General features: G+C 34.2%; 1 protein-coding gene across 3 annotated transcripts in view; it reads right to left on the bottom strand.

The window, feature by feature from the left end:
- Positions 1-19,283, bottom strand: part of LOC118191430 (uncharacterized) — a 355,798-nt gene that overhangs the window by 134,212 nt on the left and 202,303 nt on the right. The window contains exons 1-3 of one of the 3 annotated variants that reach the window (XR_004758590.2): positions 15,952-16,157; positions 11,367-11,473; positions 4,220-4,800 (exon numbers count right to left, since the gene is read on the bottom strand). Coding sequence is in view for 1 of the 3 variants with exons in the window: in XM_085807210.1 (XP_085663336.1) it covers positions 11,367-11,473 (107 nt within the window). In the remaining 2 variants the exon portion in view is untranslated. Of the gene's footprint in view, positions 1-4,219; positions 4,801-9,809; positions 10,056-11,366; positions 11,474-15,951; positions 16,162-19,283 lie in introns of those variants that run through there. The other 2 variants (XR_004758591.2, XM_085807210.1) reach the window with 2 other exon arrangements.

The raw sequence follows: 19,283 nt of genomic DNA, 5'->3' as shown, positions 1-19,283 counted from the left end.
GAAATACAACAAAAGAGAACAGTCAATACAAACGGCGATGCACTAGAGTGAGCCACTGTAGTACCGCATTATGCCTAAGAGATTAAGTTATCTTATTCAAAATCCCAACTGAATGATATGAATGAAAACCGCAACTGACATAAATACAACTGCTCTCAATTCACACGAAAACTATAGTAACAAACAGAAGGTCGATTAAACTTATTTCATAAGTTGGTTAGACCACTAGAAACATCTGCATCGGAAATTTCATTCTACTTTAGTTCAACAGCTAAGCTTAATAACGATATTAAATGTTACCAGAACAATATAATTCAATAATGGGTGTAATTTCTACAGAATCACCATCAGTAAAAGCAGGCCGAATAATTGTATAGAAACTACCATTTAGTCTACTTAAGAAATTAGAACTTAAGGCAAAGAATCCCAAACATTTTCTTCCATCAACCCATTTTAAGTGAATGGTTTTCTTCGTGGACAGTCTTGGAATTTTATTCTATTAACATAAAGCTTACAAAATAATCATAATGTAAATAATGCGCATAAACAACTTAACGATAACATATTAGACTAAGAATATGAACAAAAATTTTGGGAAAATGATTTAGCATACCTATGTTTTATTATTCTTATTACTTTTTAATTTTACAAACAAATATGTTTTCAGAAACAAAATCAGATTCTAATTTCACAAAATGTAGTTTTAATTAATGTGATGGCAGAATTCACACAATATTTCTAGTATTTAGAATAAAATTTCTTAATTCTAAAACCACGTTGCTTAACAACACTTAACCTGAGCTAAAGAGAAAACAAGGTATAAATCACACGTAGCCTGCGGACAGAAAAATCTGAGTTTGGGGGAGGAAGAAAATATTTTTTCCCATTTCTTGGTCCGCGATGCTTAGTATCATAGGAAATACAATCACTTTCGTAATTATTGATGGCAAAAAATTTTCTTCTCCATCTCTTGAAAATTTAGATTTAGAAAACCGAGTCTTTAAGAATATTTAGAAGTTAGAAGAACGCAGGAGAATCTTATTTCCTAGATTTCTGGTTACTTTGTGTTCTATTACATAATCTTTTGATGTTTTTATGCCAGAAATATAAGAAACGTATGGAAAGTTACTTTTCGATTAAACGATGTAAATTTAAGTTATTCCAACTAGTACAATTAATATATTTGTCTTTCTTTTCACATTCTTCTGATTCAATCTTAAGTTAATTTCTTCAAACTTTGGGAAATTATTCAAGTATCTCTCTTATCATAGATTTTTAAAATACCCACTGATCTGATTATTTTTTTTTATCTTAAAGGGCGTTAAACTCAGAACGGCTTTTAATCTCTAAACATTTCGTTTCGAATCACTATAAACGGTTGTATCCCTTTTCAAACTGTTGCCACCAAATATTATCGCCCAGTATTATAGTTAAAGAAATTAAATAATGAAGAATCTGCATGAATGTGTGTATGTATCTCTCACTGCGGAAAAACGAAGGTAACTAGAGTAGTCAAATTTTGAATATCAGTCCTCCAGCTGAACATGGGCACCTGGAAATACGAATTTGGAATATGTTTTATTGTCTATGACATAGTAAATCTTAACGAATTTTTGATTAAGAAACTCGACGATTTCAAAGTGCGCAGTGTCAAAACTTTAGGAAAATAAAACATTTTTATCTCCTGCTTGCGAGACTGTATCGGGAATTGTAAAGCTGTGCTGCCGTTTTTAAATGTTTTTAACCCAAAGAGGCGTTAGACCTAATGCTCTCGAAATAAATGTCTGAATGAAGACATACGCCCATGTGGGCGTAATATAAAATATGGAAGTTTTCAGATTAAAAAAGAATTTTGCATAAATATCTTATAAGAAAGGCTTAAAAAGTTGAAACTTCATTTACATTCGCATGTTTCATTTTAGCATTTTACACTTATTGATTTGGAATACACAGATTTCAGTTAATATTTGTTGCACTAAAAGTTAATATTTGTTTATTCTGACGAGTAATATTTAAGTAGAAAGTTGTTAAGTGACGAATAATTTCTTCCATTGTGCAATGGTGTTTTTGTGTTCACAGACAAAGCTATGAATTTCTATTAAAAATGCGCTTGAAGTAAAGGAGGGCTGCGAATGTCTGAATTCGTCTATATATCAGTGTAATTCATGCCCATAAATTAAATTTAAATATTACACAGTTACATTATATACACAGTTCATGATGCTTTCGATGTAACCAATAAAAGTTTCGCATAGCAAGAAAGAGCTAAAATGTTATTCACCCATATTTGCATCCGCGTTTCTACTAAATATCGGCGATAAAACATTCTACCGCAGTAATCTTTAACAAGATAAGTGTAACTTCTAAATTGCAATAGCAGTTAAGAGAGGTAACGAAACAGATTTTAATTTTCTTCGAGTTTCGAAAGAATTTGATAAAGTTATTTGTTTTGTCCTCATAAACTAACCTTTACTTTTTAAGTGTATATTAAATTTAATAAAAGCTTTAAAAAAAATCACAGCTACAGGTTAGCATTTATGTCTAAGAAATGATGTATGCAGACAGGCGTCTGATCTCTTCTTTAGGCTGACCCATCTTTGAATAGCTGAAGTCGCGAAAGAGCGGCAATATGGATCCAGTTCCGTTCTCAGTGACCGAAATGTTTGTCTGCGTAAATTTTCCAGATTTTCTTTATGTTAAACGTACACATGTATGGCTACTCTTCTGTCTAATTTTGTAAACATTTAGATCTTTAGCAACTTTATTTGAGTTACGCACTAAGTTGCACGCAAACCGAAATGCTCTGCTACTAATTAGAGACATAGTTCTAGGTTAAAGTAGTTCACAACGTTCTTTTGTTTTCTGCGAGATCTGAAAATCAGCGAGAGAAACTAAAAAGGGTATGTTGGTTTCTAAAAAGGATTTTCAATAGGAACACAAGTCAAGAAGACGCTACTTCCTTTTGCCAGTGCGCATTTCAGAACAGAGTTATTCAAAATACTTCATTTATAAAGATTATTACGTGTTTTAAAATCTTGTGCAAGAGAAAATGTTGCATTTATCATAATCTTGAAGCAAAATCAAAAGAAGGCTATATATATTTATATAACTAATACATCCTAAATATGAATATGTCATGAAAAGATCACCACCAGTCTTCTGTTTATGTAATACTGAAGGATTATCAAGAACCATTCCTGAGAAATTTTGAATAGTGTGGATATAGTATAATAATAATAATGAATGAACGTTGAATAGTATCCACTAATTAGAGACAGTTACAGATTAAAGTAGTTCAGAACACTCTTCAGTTAAGTTATTCTAATTCTGTTTAAATGGAATCAAAATCTATAAATTTTTTACTTGATACTAACTCTTCCTTGTCTGTTATTCTGAAGTTTCGTTCATTGTTTGCAAGATTCTGTCAAAAATGACAATATTCAGCTTACATTGTTACGAATTTTGTACATAGACGATTTTAGTGAACTTGTGTGTGAAATTATTGTATTTTTCTGTGTAATGTAAATTAAGAATTTAAATTTTAAAATTAAAATTAGATAAACAGGGCCAAATTTGGGGCTGTATAACTAACGGATCAATATTTGATGCGTTAATGTAGCTATAATTGCAACTCGGCCCTCGTATGCCTTCCAGTAAATTCGAGAAGCAGAAAGTACTAGAAATATCTCGGCGGCTCGTTCTCTGAGAACACGCTAGAGAGAGTGTTCTCAGAGTTGATAGTTCACGGGTTAGTTTCGCTCTTAAGATGCGTTTAACGTTTTTAGTAGTTCGAAGTGTAACTGCTGATTGTACTCTGGGATATTGTGAAGAGTTGTAACACTATTTCTGTGGAAAGTTCTTGAACTATGAAATGTTACTGATAAAATAAATTTTATCAACTTATCCGTGGACCTGTGTGCATTCAATCTATTACGAAACAGTACGCATGCAAGCCCTTTAAGAAACTTTATTCTGAGCTGATTATTATCTAACACAGCTTATTCCTTATTCAGTGATAAAAATTTACTCGATAACTACTTTTGATGAATATAATTTATTCAAATTTCGTATAAAACTTTATAACAAGAGCATCGAAATTATATCTAATACTGCTTAATATAGTTAACGTGCATTTTTTCTCAACTTATGAAAATAAAAACAGAATTATCTTTAATTTCTAACAGTGCACTTGAAATTTCTCTTTGAATTAACACTTTCCGACAGAAAACAGTATATAATAAATATTTAGTATCATAATTTTTGAAAGCAAACGATCATAATTTTAAGTTGAAACAGAAAATAATTTTTACAAACTATCACTTATTACATTTGCAAGTTTTGCACCGCAATAAATATCTGAAAAATTAAAATTGCAAAAATATGTACCAACTCATACTTTTACAGAGGGAAAGCTGTTAGCAACTATATGGTAATAAAAACTCAGTCTTATGTAATAAAAATAGATATAAATGTAAAGAATACTATTTTAATTCAACTTAATTTTATTCGAAAGGTTAATTATCGAAAATCAACTTGTGGTAAGTTTCTAAACAAAGTACAACGTTCAGTAGGGCTTACCAGCGGCCGAGCGGTAAAATCTCTGAACACTGGTAGTTCGATTCGGGGTGCGAGTTCCAGTAAACGAGCTGGCTGAAATGGCATTTTCGTAGTTTTCCCGGTGTCTAACGCGTATACCAGCCAGTTTCTCTTAAAGAGGCCTCCACGAATGCATCCCTACCCTTAGGCAGATAGTCTTCTCGTGCTCTGCGACAATTAAACGAAACCGAGGTACTGTATCAACTGAAATAGCAGAAATTAAATATATGTTTCGAGCTAAGATAAATTTAAAATTTCTGAAAATTACAGCATTTCAAATTTATTTGGAATTTCCTACAATACTTAAAAGTTGAGTTCAAGAATTTAGTGTAAATAGTAAACTTTACATAAATAGATAGTGATTCTATACAACACGGTGCATTAAAACAAAATGTAAAATTTTTAATTTAGTCAGTTTTAGGTTAAAAATTTTAAAAAAGTAGATTTCGTTTTGCAGATGATTAAAATTGAAATTATATTGATTCTCTATAACACAACGCATTAAAACAACTGTAAAAAAAATTAATTTAGTTTTAGGTTAAAAATTCAAAAGAAATGCTGATCCTTTTTGCAAGTAATTGAAACTGAATATTGTTTTGTTACACAAAAATATGAGCTTGTTCTAGAGAAATAAGTTTCAATAAATGAACACTCGCCAAAATTCAGTGCTGATTACATTCGTAGTTACATTGCGTTGTAACTTACGGTTTGCAACTAGCACTTCCAAATGATTAGATTTAAGTTACTAAAATTCTCTTGTAGTGAAAATGTAAAGACATTAATTTTCTTTCCTGATTATGATAGTTTAACATTTTAAATTCAATGAACTTTTGTACTGTTCTGTTATCGAGACCGGATTCAGAAATGTATGAACGTGTGTGTGTATGTATACACACATTTCTGAACCCGGTCCTGATAACAGGATCTAAAGTTTTTCTGTTTGAATACAAGAGAAAAGATTTCTTGCCGAACTTGCTATAAAAAATAATGAGTAAATAAATTATTCCATTAGGTAACTAATTCTAATAAGAAATTAATAAGTCAAATACGAAGACTTGAAATGCTATAGGTCTTTCGTTGTATGTTACAATACCAAGTTTAAGATGCTTTTTCTGTAAGACTTAAAATATATTTTAACTGTAAAACTTCTAGGCATAATTTAAAATTAATATTCCTAGAGTTCCCATCTGGATTCAGTTTGATTTTGCGGTTGACAGTCCAAAGAGGTTTACATTCACTTGAGATACGAAACGAGCTTTATCGTTTCGATTTTAAAGTGTTTTCTTTTGCCATATATTCATCCCACTTTCGCAAAGTGTCAGCTAGAAAATTTAGCAATTTTATACAAACTCTGGTTTTGCATTGATTTTTATCGGCAATTCTTTTTTATAGCTGCTTCCAGCCATATTTGGCAAATTTTGGATTTGCGCAGAGATCTCAGCTATAATTTCGGCACGGTCGTAAAGTGTGAATGAATGATTAAAATTTAATAAATTTTTAAAAACACCACAATATATAATAATTATTACTTAATGAAGTTTGCAGGCGCTAATTTTTGCAGTTTGAATGCTTTAATTTAATGGTGATCTACTCTCGGAATCAGCAACTATCCATGGCGAACACACATTTAGAATTTCCTGGGATTACAGAACGGAACTATGATTTGATTACACACATTCTATGTTAAATAATTTATTAACTAATAAATTAGTTAAAATAAACACCACACTATATAATTACAATAATAAAAGTAATACTCGCATCTCGCTTCCTAAGAATATTTTTAAGAATTCCCCAATCCACGGAACCAAGGAGCACGTAGCCTGTCAAATATAGAGTCACGTGGCGAGGTACAAGAACACGCAGCCAAATTTGGGCGAGATACCTCGGTTGATTGGCAATTCAGTCTCGAAGCCTACTATCACAAAAGTACCCTTTTATCTTTTCTTATATTGAACGAGATTAGATTTATTGTAAGAAAGTAGATCCGATGCACACGAGAAGGAATAGATTTTTCGCGTTATTCTAAAAATTTAAGATCAATAGAATTTTTGAAGTATGTCTAAACAAATTTAGGGGAAAATATATTTCAGGCTACCTCTTGGCGAAAATTGGCGAATTTTCGACCCGATTCCTGTGTACGTGCAGTGCCCTTCCCAGTAAAATACCATCCAAAACATAATGTAATAAACATAAAACAAAAATTTTCAATAAATTACATTTTAAATCAAAATAAAACAAGGAATTGACATAAAAGTAAATACATGTCACCTACAGTACGAAAAAGAAATATCAACTTTCCTCATTTAGAAATTTCTTCGTCTTCAATATGTAGTTCTTGGATTTCCTTCAAAGCATCCAAAAACTGTTTACAATTATCTGAACTAGAATCTGTATACTGCCGACTCTACATAGATTCACAAAAGAAATCAAAAATATCCTCCGTACCGCCGGATTGGTGGCATTTCTTTCGAAAATCCTTATTTTATTACACCCCAATAGGACAGACACTTCAGGTTAATCTTACCACCGGCAGCCATTTTAAGGTTCACAGCACAAAATAACCAATGTACTTCCTAACCATTATCGAACGCAAAAATAAGGCCTCAGAAATATTTTCCCAACAATCAAAATAACCGCAGTCACGCATTACAACCAATCACGTCATAATAAGGTTTCCAAAACATTCACCGTAAAATAATCTTACCATAAATGAAACAACTTTGCGATAATCCATGTGGTACCCTAAAATATAGACTAGCCCAAATTTGTTATTGATTTGAGAAAACATTTTGTGAAGCGCATGAAAGTATATAATAAAGAATAGTTTGAACTATATGAAAGTACTTTCATGTAGTTAAAATTATTTTTAAGATTTTTCTACAATGCAGAGAAATCAATAAATCTACCAAGGCTACATTCCTTTAATCGAGACACTTAACATAACTGGAATGCATTTTGATACCTTAACCGTTTGCACCTTCCAGTTGCTTGCAGTAAGCGGGTAGTGTGGAACTACTGATATGCGCCCTCAAGGCGCCAAATTTCTCGCCAAATATTTTTGGCGAGAAACTCCACGCTGCCATATTGCTATCTAAATTTTTTGTCTACATTTAGAACTTTAAGCCTAAAATGTCTCCAAAAATACGGTTTTCGCGAACGCAAAAACGACGTTTTAAACGCACAATTTAACTTAAAAATCCGAAACAAAAACAAAAAATTTAGATAGAAAAACCGTGAAGTTTCTAACCAAAATTATTTGACAAGAGTCCATGTACACAGCGATATGTTTTAACTTAAAAAAACATCTACGAATGGCACCATCTAGGCAACGAACGAATTTACGAACTACGTACACCTCGCTTTAATAATGTAACATAACAATAAATTTCAAAGAATACCATGTACACAGCGTTCTGTTTCAACTTTAAAAAACATCTACGAATTGCACAGTTTAGACGGTACGCACTAATCAACAAAATAACTAAAATAAATTTCAAACAATTAAAAAAAAAACAACAATAACGACGGAAATTCATACTAAAAAACAATGAACATAACATTCTACAAAATAAGAACAAGAATAAAATAAAATGCACTTACCATTAATGCTTTTTTGAACAACAGAAATACCAATTTAATACCGCCTTTAACATACCGCCACGTAATCACTATCGTATTTATATAACAGCCAGACACACTATTCAGAAAATTCATACTATGGTTCACAAATAAAATAACAAATAATCACAAATCCCTACTTCTATCACGCACAGCCACTAAAAATAATCTCCCATATCTTCTTTCCACGCCTCTAAATACCCATTGGCCCTCAACAGGATGGCCACGACGATATTTCCTTATGCCGAACTTCAACAACTTTCACCATTAAATCTTCCCCCCCCTAGCTTCTCAGACACAAAGCATGACGGGAACCAACGAACTCCAGCGAAAGATTTTTCAACGTCAACAGGGTTGCCATACAACACGCAATCGCGCCAAAAACCAGCGCAGAACTCATATCGCCACATTTGGGGAAATTAGGGCGTATATCAGAGTTGTACCAACTTCAAAGCAAATAAAATTATTTGGTACTTACGTATTAACGCAACCAGGCCAAAATTCGCATAAATCGCCGAATTTGGCGACCCTACTTACGGCAACCCTACGTGTTATACGTAGTTTTTCGTAAAGAAATTATTTTTCTTACTGGTTAGATTGAATACCTGAAATACTTTAATTACCTTTTTGGTTACTGTACCTAACAGAAGCGCCGTTACCCTCATGGAAAAAATTTGCGAAAATATCAAGGAAGGAAGCATCATTTATTCGGATTGCTGGAAAGGATACAATACAAGTGAGTTCGAAAATGCTGGATTTCTGCATGGAACTGTTAATCACAAATATAACTTTGTGGATCCCAACACGGGCGTTCACACACAACATGTAGAGCGCATGTGGGGCTCAGCCAAATGGCGCAACAAAAAACAGAGAGGAACAGCCCGTCGTCATCTTGACTCATACCTTATCGAATTAATATGGCGCCAAGCTCAAGCTGTTAATGGCGAAGACGGTTTTTAATCAGTGCTAAAAGCAATAGCCAAAAGATTTCCGCCTAAAAAATAATTCTGCAACTTATTCAAATTCGAAACCGGAAGGGTTTAATTGCTATTTTATATTTTAAAACAAAATAATATAAAAAACTGTATTAAAAATTATCTGTAATTAATAAATGTACATTTTCTTTCTATTCATACTTTTTTACTCAAACTTACAAATCGCGCCAACCTGGTTGCGATAATACGTAAGTACCAATTATTTTATAAGATCACAAATTCCGGTATTTTCAAAATAATAAACGTCCATGTTAAAGTGAAGAATATCTAAACTAAGCATAACGCTGAAAGTTCAGACGAACCTATATGTGTCTTTCAAAATGTTTATTTCAACTGTATTATTCTCGAAGGAAACTTTAGATTATGACCTACTACAGATCTATTGGTGATTTTATAATCCGATCTACTGCAGAAGCAGATAACAAAATCACAATAGTTTCTAGAATTAAGTTACATTTTAAGAAATTAAGCTATAATCATAAATCTAACATCATTGTCAAAGAAACAGCACTTGAAAAATATCATGAGCAGTGTTAGTTCGATTCCAAACTGCAAATATTAATCAATAAAGTATCAGTCAAAAATCAATCCATAAAGTAGTTTTAGTGAATAAGAAAACTTTATTGACTACAATATTTCTTGATATAAAAATGAATGAAAATTTTAGCGAGGAGCACCACTCAACATTTTTTTAACTGAATCTTTCATTGCTTGAAAACAAAGTCCTTATTCTAAACAAATATTCCACTCTGAGTTCTTAAAGAAAGGTAACAACGGTAATCATACACTTTTTTTATTACCACTCCATAAAATCTGCAATCAGTTCCCTTTGGACAAATACAGCTGCGGAAAAAAAGAAAAATCTAGATTTACCTATATAATCAAAATTGAAAATACTTTCATGCTGCACATTAAGCTAACATAGAAAAGTCACGTTTGTGCAGAAGTTCTAACAATTGCTTAAAAAGATACTTGAGGTTAAAAGTATTCGCTTTACTCAATATTCCTGTTCAATAGCTACATGATGTTGACTTTCATATAAACTATACTTTATCTCTTGCAAATTAAAGTTGAAAATACTTTGTTTGGCATGTTCTCAAGTTCAGTTTTATATGTTCGGAAAAGTGTTGTTTAACCCTTTCAGTCCCAATGGGTTCTGCAAGTCCCAGTAGATGTTTAAAGAAGCCTAGAGGGAATTAACGCATCAATTTACGGCGTAGTTCATGTTCCACTGGTAGTAGGCATCATTTCCAACATCCCCACTACAAAACTATAGCGATAGACCATACACTACCACTAGAATAAAGTACCATACTGGTAGACTATCATCCAATTCAAAGTTGTTGAATATAGGAGATCACTTACCCATCGAAGAACCCAGTAGAAGGCATCTCAGTTGTACCAAGAGAAAAGAACAAAAACAACGTGTGGCATGCAATCTACCCCTATGCAGAAACTGTTACTTCTTATCACACGCAAGTTATGAAAATAGCTTCTTTTGATTTTTTCTTTTATGTGTCAACACTTTAGTAATAACGGGACACCTATGTCCCACCATCACCACCCAGTCGGACATTTGTCCTAGGCCCCTGAAACCCCTCATTTTAAAATAAAATGTTTAAATTGGTATTTTTCAATTTTTTGTGACGATTGGTAATAGTACATAAAAACATCAAGTCAGTTGAAACAAATAAATTGGGACTGAAAGAGTTAAATGCGTTTCATATGGAAACAGGAAACTTCTTACAGCGCTATTTCTCAAAGATTTTAACGTCACGATCCACAGGTATATAGTTGTTCTGATAAAAAGAACAAAAATAATCTAGAACGAAAGGAAAAATGCAGAACTAATGTTAGCAGTAGATTGTTGCAAGTTCGCTATTTCTATTAAGAAAACATAATTATACAATTTGACAGCTAAGAAATTCCCTTCTTAGTGTTACAGACAATCCTTATGCTTATTTTGAGTGCTGCTTGTAAGTATCGACTATTTACGAAAGTATGTAGCTATGATTATTCTGTAACTGCTTTTAACCTACATTCATACATAAAAGTACTCTTTTACGTAATATGATTTAGTGATAAGCTTTTCTATCTCAAGCTGCTATAGAGATGAAACTTAGATTTGCAAGTTTGAAAGATAAAAAAACTTACTCGCTTTGAATGCAAGGCTCTTTAATGGAAAGTTCGATGGCCCTGTATTCGTCGGTTGCTATATAACCACATGAGAAGCCTTTCTTACAGGCAGGCAGTTTCAATCTCTGTAAAGGAAGAAAAGTTAAGTAAATATGCAAAACATGATTTAAAGGTAATTTAAAAGCATTAAGATTAAATCATGCAAGACTGAAATTTAAAATATACTGGCGGGCAAGCCCGCTAGCTGAGCGACCAAAGCAAAATTTATAAGTTCTGTGTAAACCTGAAAAAAAAAAAAAAAAAATAAATGCACTAAAACATTTCAAAATGAAATCGGATCATTCTTTCCAAGCAGCAAAATCATTCCGTATGACATGATTTAAATTTAATGTAACAAATTTTTCCCGATATCAATCAATAAATTAACGTGGCAATAGCATACCGTGTCAATTCTAACCTGAAACAAAAAGTTTGACATCAGCAGTTATTTGTTTAAAATGCTGATATTCTCTTATTTATGTGGTAAGCTCTAAGGCACTATATGGAAGGGAAGGATGCCTTCGTGGAGGACTTTCTAAAGGTGCTGGTTAGTATTAACAGGCTACACATGAGGAAATCACGAAAACGCCCATGTAGCCAGCCCGTTCGCGGGATTCGAACCTCGGACCGAACTACCAGTGTTCAGCGTCTTTACCGTTCGGCCGCTGATACGCCAAAATGCTGACATTAACGAAAACGTTTCGACGTACAATGACGTGACATGCAATCGCGTGCTTTCTTGAACGTCAGAATACGGACTTGTATAATAACATATTTAATGTTTAGATCATTAATGTTATTAATCATTAATGTTATATTTAATGTTAGAGATCATTTTATGCTTCTATTTCTTAATTATCAAACAGGATTTAGCAGTTCTACTTTATAAATATAGTGTTGAGCATAGCATCTTTATAAACTAATATGGCACGTTCCTGGCCACTCTGACGCGGTAACTTCAGCTGGTCAGAAATTATACCGCTTAGTTTGTCCCGCATGATTCTCAGGGTTCTTTTTAGAACGTTTTTCATAACAATATAACGAAAAATAACTTTATGCCTAATGGGTAAATTCGAGGATGTAAGACTTTTGAATTTAAAACAGCTACCAATAACAGTGACTTTGTGGACAAGATCCAACATGTCGATATGGGACTAAATACACAGAGAGGTCTCTGAAGAACTGGTTTAAACGGACAAGACCACTTTTATTAGCAGCATCGAGTTAAATGTTTTACTTTTCTTTTTTTTTCGAAATATAATCTTTTCATGCAATTGTTCAAGCATCGCATGTACACTGAAACTGTTCTTAAAGCTAGAACAAAGAAGCAATTTATATGCAATTAAACAAAAATCTAAGAATAATTAAAAATCATTAATTACTAAATCTTAAGTTACCTCTTATGATATTTGAAATTATATTTGCGATTCACATTCTCTAAGAGAATCTTCAAAACGTGATCATTTCAAAATATATGTATACCGGCAAAGTATGCAATCCGGCATTGTATAAAACGTGAAAAACTGGCCGGCAATGTATGAAACGATTAAACATTTCACACATTTGCTTAGGCATTTTATTAGAATGCCAAATGACAAACCGGCAAAGTATGAACTACATCTGCGATACTTTTCGAATAACGGAAAGTACTCAGCAGAAGTTAATAAATGATGTAAAAAACGCAAAGTGACTGCCAAGAAGAAACCATGGGACTATTGGTTGCTCAACCGCTAGGATGCGATGTTTGTGGAAAACAAAAGTAAACTCATTTGTCCTGTCAGAGATGACGTCAGTTATTTCTCGTACTTCACGAAATTCATTTGGCTGTTGGCCACGGAGGCCGTGACACAATGTTGAAGGAACTTGAAACCAAGTACAAAAATGTTACATATATATATAAAAATAATATTGAACTGTACATCCAGTTTTGGGAGTCCTTCCAGAAGTAGCAATATTAAAAAGGGCATTGTGAAACCTATGATTTTTCAGAATTTAATTCCTGTTGTCAGGTACATTTCATTAATTTCCATTCAGGTAAAGAATACAAATTTATTACGATGTACTAAGATAATTTTTAAGGTATTTAGAACAAGTTTTTTTTAATGGTAGTTTCATAATTTTTTCAAAATAAAATTGCATTTTCCAGGAATGAACGTCTTTTAAATAATAGCTTAGCATGACTGTTTTTCATACTTTGCCTAAAGCGCATTTGCCACTCTATAAAATGCCTAGGTATTGTATACAATGCGTATGTAAAGTACATAATAATTCTTAAAGTATCTCAAAGTTCTATATCTCAAAGTTCGCCTAAAAAACGAGAGCCATTCAATAGAATGCCTGCATTTTATACATGAAATAAATATAAAGATACATTGGTAACATAAAATAAACAATACTACAGAAATCAAACTGGAAAAATTTACTGCAATTAGCGAAAATAAAGACGAACCCACAATTAAAAATTAATATTTGTTTGAGCCTTACTGGATTATGGCAACTGCACGAAGGCTGTCTAGTTAAGCTATCTAGTTAAAGAATACCGTACTTATGGCTATGAGTGTTCAAATTTATATCTAGGCTGTTTTGTTAATGCCTTCACGGAGGAGCGTTTAAGGAGGAAACCACGAAATTTCTCATGAAGCCAGTTGTTTCGCCAAGATTTGGACTGGGCTTGAATTACCAATTATTACTAACTGGCCGCTGGTAAGCCCTGCTAATATTTGAAGATCTGCGTTTTGCGAGATTTGTAGTACAGCATTAGTGTGCAGTAAATTATTCAAATTATGCAGTCATATTTTTAATAGAAATCACTCATGTATTTTAATTACAGTTAGCTATTAAATTAGCTTTCACGTATTTAATTACAGTTGGCTAAAATTGTGTTTTAATGTAGCTCTACAGCATAATGTACTCTACTCATTAATTTCATATTCTTCAGAATGAGTGCTTGCAACAATAATAGTTCTTCTGAAAAGGGAATGCAATTTGTTATACAGCATTATAATTTCCTTTTATGGACTGAAAACCGAACCTGCTGACATTTTAATTTTGGGGTAGAACATTCGAAAAGCTGATAGTTATAGTGGTAGCGAAATTTTATCACAAACTGGCAAATTATGATGCGCCAAACACATGATAGTTACATGCAACACATTTAAAACAGAAGCGGACTTACAAAATTAAATGAAATTGCGTGCTGCTGAAATATTGACACGAACCTGCCCCATGAGATTTTTTTATAATTATTTCCAATGCAAAAGAGGAAAAATGAATATCCTGAAATACATTAGAATGGATGGTTTTAAAATACCATGAACTACACAAAACCAAATCAAACCCAAGGTTTAGGCGCTGAAAAAAGTTAGAATCGTACTCTTCCCCAGTTAAACATTCGAAAGCAGGTTATATACGCTAAAATACTTCAGTTGAAAAATATTAAAATACGGACATTCAATTAAGAAATCTTTCTCCAACAAAACAGCAGTACAGTATTATTTACGTGTTTCACCCTATGGCACTGCACGGAAGGAAGGGAGGGGAGGGATGCCTTCGTGGAGGACTTTCTAAGGAAAGCTGGTTCGTATTAACACGTTACACATATGATAAACCCCAAAAACTCCCATACAGCCAGCCCGTTCGTAGGATTTCAACTTCTGACCGAACTACCAGTGTTCAGAGACTTAAAGCGTTTGGGCTTGTGGTGGCCCCAGTTTACAGTATGAACAAACAATTTCACTCTCGACTTTTAAACAGTAATTGTGTGTAACACGGGAATGACCCTTCTGAGATAAGTTAAAATTTACTTCTTCCTACTGATATCCCAATATTCTATTCGAATTTTAATGCTTCTCAGGAAATTAAGAAATTATTTATCCCAAAATAAAAGCAAATTTAATCAAGATTCACAGCCTCACTCTCCGATATCTTTACAGAAAGTAAGCAAAAGGACAATTTCTCTGCACACCAGCTCATTTCGTCTAATCCATACATATTCAGGACCCAGCAGTTAAAAGAATTTTGTACCCATGGCTACGCATGTACAAATTAATGCCCAGAATTTCATCATTTAATGTTTTCTGAGCACCCAAACTATCTAAGTGTTCATTTAACTATGCACTCTTAGGTGTGCTCTATAAATGCACTTAACGAGTAGGTATAAATAATAAGCATTCTCTGGCATTACTTAGAATACACAGCGGTTAATTCTGAAGAGAGTACAGGAATGTGAAATTTTATTCTCATGATTTCCAGTCAAAAATACTGCTTTAGAATAAGTGACTGGTTTTACCTCGCACACTGCCAAAATGAAACTTGCAATTTAAATCTAATTAAAAGTGAAAAACAGCAACTTAAATCTAATTAAAAGTGAAAAACAGCAACTTAAATCTAATTAAAAGTGAAAAACAGCAACTTAAATCTAATTAAAAGTGAAAAACAGCAACTTAAATCTAATTAAAAGTGAAAAACAGCAACTTAAATCTAATTAAAAGTGAAAAACAGCAACTTAAATCTAATTAAAACTGAAAAACAACTATTTAGATATAAGATAGCAACATATACTCACCGGGAAGTCAATCACTCTAGGAAGTTCACAAAGTGCCGGAATACTTAAGTACAGCCACTAAAACTACAAATCCAAAATCCTTCATGATGAAAAATGGTGGCTAGGCTGGGCTGGGCTGGCTGAGCTCGAAAACCTATAAACCGTCCACTATCACAAGATATATGGTCAAGTCTCAGAATGGCGAATTTATTGTACTGACGAGAAGAAACTCGATGAAAGCTTTCCGAGGGTACGAATGAGCCAATCCAGTTCTTAATGTTACAGAGCATGCGCAGTTTGCACCTATGATAGAAACGGACCCGTTCTCCTTTCTCGCTTCACTTTAGTTTTCCTTTTTTGTTCCTTCGACTACCAGTGTTCAGCGACTTGAACGCTCGGCCGTTGGTAGGCGATAACTTGGATACGTTTAAAAGATACACAAACAAGAACAGATATATCAAGGGGAAAAATCCGGAAAGTTCTTCTTTACATTCAAATCTTTGGACTTAACATGCGTCAGGTACAGTGAGTTTGCCTCAAAAATCCCCAAATATCAATGATCATATTAGCAAACAAGCAAAATCTTTGCTGAAAGACCGTACAAAATAATGACTGTAAAATGTAACGCTTGCGAGATTCCTCGTACTTCAGGGTGCAATGATTGAGAAATTCCTCGTTCTTATCATACTGTTTGATTGCTAAAATGTACGCAGTATGATAAGAAAAGGAAAATGGGTATCTGAAGTCATTTGTAAATTCTGTCTTCCTACTAATTATATGTATTGACGACCTAGTAAAGAATGTTTAGCAAAAAAACGTACTCCTTTTACGTATTACTGCTCAACTGTACATAATTTTAAGAAATGCACTCGCAAACATATATAAATAACAGCCACAGCAATGCTAAAAGTTGTGGCCCTCTCAATATTCCACCCAAAAACATCAAAATTAAAAGCATTCGATAGTTAAAAAAAGTGTACTGTGGTTGCTTAATAGTAAACTGATACAAGAAGAAGACTCTGTGAACAACTGATTTCTTACCTCTTAGAAACCTACGTATAAACACTTATGCTTCGCAGAAAAGAACTGAAAGAACTTTTACAAAGCAAACATAAACATTTTGTACTTAGATATGCAAATGGACATTATGCAGCCACGTAAAAGGTAATTCTGTAATATTGTATATCTGTTTGCATTAATTTTATATGTACAACTTCTTACACATGCTTATTATATTTAAACGTAGGCACCAACTGATATTTCACTGTAAATGTAGCGAGAATGGTGGACGAAGACCTCACAGACAACTAAACGACTTCGAACGTGGTCGCATTGTAGGGTTGCGGGAAGCTGGGTGGTCATACCGAGCAATAGGCCGCCACCTGCAGCGTACAAACACTGCTGTGCAAAGATGTTGGCAGCAATAGTTGCTACAAGGAAGTTGCTGATGAAATGAAGGCCACGCAGCATAAATGCGAAGCAAGGTAGGATAATTGTTTGCCAGGCCCAAACCACCACAACGGTATCATTGTCGACTATTCAAGGCACTGCAGCCACGTCTATACCTTCCGCGGTACCGTCCACCACCTCACGGCGCTTACCGGAGGCGGGTTTACGCTCACAGAGGCCTTTAAGACTTTTGACCCCACAACATCGGCAGAGTCGTTTGGAGTGGTGTCGCAGCCGATTATCATGGCTGCCATCAGACTGGCATCGTATACTGTTCAGCGATGAATCCCGTTTCACTTTTGAAGCAGATGATGGCCACGTTCGTATCTGGAGAGGACGATGCCAGCGGTCTCAATCACCCTTTGTTTTATAAAGGCATACAGCCATAACCCCTGGTGTGATTGTGTGGGGCGCTATTTCTTATGAAAACAGGTCATCTTTACTCACCTCCGTACATCTTTAACAACTCAAAGATATGCTTATACCATCCTGCGGCCGGTTGCATTACCCTTCATGGCACGTCCTTCTGGGGCCATTTTACAAGATAATGCCAGCCCACATACCGCTCACATATATCTGGACTGTCTCCGTGCGGTTGATACTCTTCCTTGGCCAGCAAGGTCACCAAATCTTTCACCAATCGAGCATGTCTGGGATATGGTAGGCCGGAAATTCGGGCACTACGAAATATCGCAGCATGCATTGCCGCCAGGAGCGGTTCGACCAACTATTAAGTTGAATATTCAATGGGTGATTGTGAGCCGTTGTCAATGGGTGATTGTGAACATTCAATGGGTGATGTTCTATGTGATATAAGTTTATAGTGCAAGTCTTCAAGCTATAGAGGATTTATTTTTCATAAGATTGTGAAATGAGCTCCAATACGTTCTGGCTTTGAGCTTGAGAGATTCTGGCTTTTCAGTTCCAACTTTCGCCATTGATCATTGGTCATGGGAACGCTAAAATCGGTATGGAACAAGTCCAAGATATCTCTGTGTTGTCCCTATTCACTGATATGCGTACGTTCATGTGGCGTTGAAAATACAATAGGGTAACCGAAAATATAGTCATCCAGTACTTTCTCATTGGTATTCGAAATCCTGCAACCCTATTCCATATACTTGGCGTTGATGGCACCGCCAGTGTACGGGCATAGAGTCCAGAATCATTTTATTGAGAGTAACCTGAATCTGTTATTTTAAGGATTATATATTACAATGATAAAGATTGTACTGTGCACAGGGAGACTGATGTGTACTGCTACAATTTATTAGCCCTCCTGTTGTCTTAAATAAGAGATTAGGCAAGAGTTAAAAACAGGTTTTACATAGATGGCAATCTACCGCCCAGACGTTATAGTGGTTGGGAGACCCAATTGCGATACGAAAGGGCCCGGTTCGTATCCCAGAGAAGGCATGGCTGTAATTGGGAAGCAAAAGTGGCGCACCTATTATGTGCCTCCATAAGAAAGTGGCCATCAATTCTGTCCTTAGCAGTGCACAAGTCGGTTGAGGGCCCGCCATTGAAAAAAAAAAATAAGGTGGCAATCCCGACACACGTATGCCTACATCTATTGAACTTGTATAGAGATTCTGTCTCTCATTAGATAAGGTAAGTATATCAGCAATGAGATAGATAGCGACATTAAAGTTAAAAATGAACGGGTGGGATACTTTGATTTTTGTTTTCAGGTAAGCTGCATTCCGAAGAACCAGTGTAAGAGAAGAGCTACTGTTAGCTGAATTATCCACTGTGAGGCGCTGGACTTTTCGACGTCATGCATTGCTTTTGCCTGAGAGATTTGGCCAATCCGTGTATGCCTAAACTTTTGATGAAGCTTATGAAGTTTAGTTTTTGTAGGTCTTGTAAAAAACCTGTTGTTATTTTTGTGACTTATATCACTT

Source organism: Stegodyphus dumicola, chromosome X1 (genome assembly GCF_044657685.1).
Source record: "Stegodyphus dumicola isolate Sdum_Otavi_A_Nest chromosome X1, ASM4465768v1".
Lineage (NCBI taxonomy): Eukaryota > Metazoa > Arthropoda > Arachnida > Araneae > Eresidae > Stegodyphus > Stegodyphus dumicola.
Note: the sequence above shows the minus strand (reverse complement) of the source record. Positions and strands in the feature narration are given on the sequence as shown.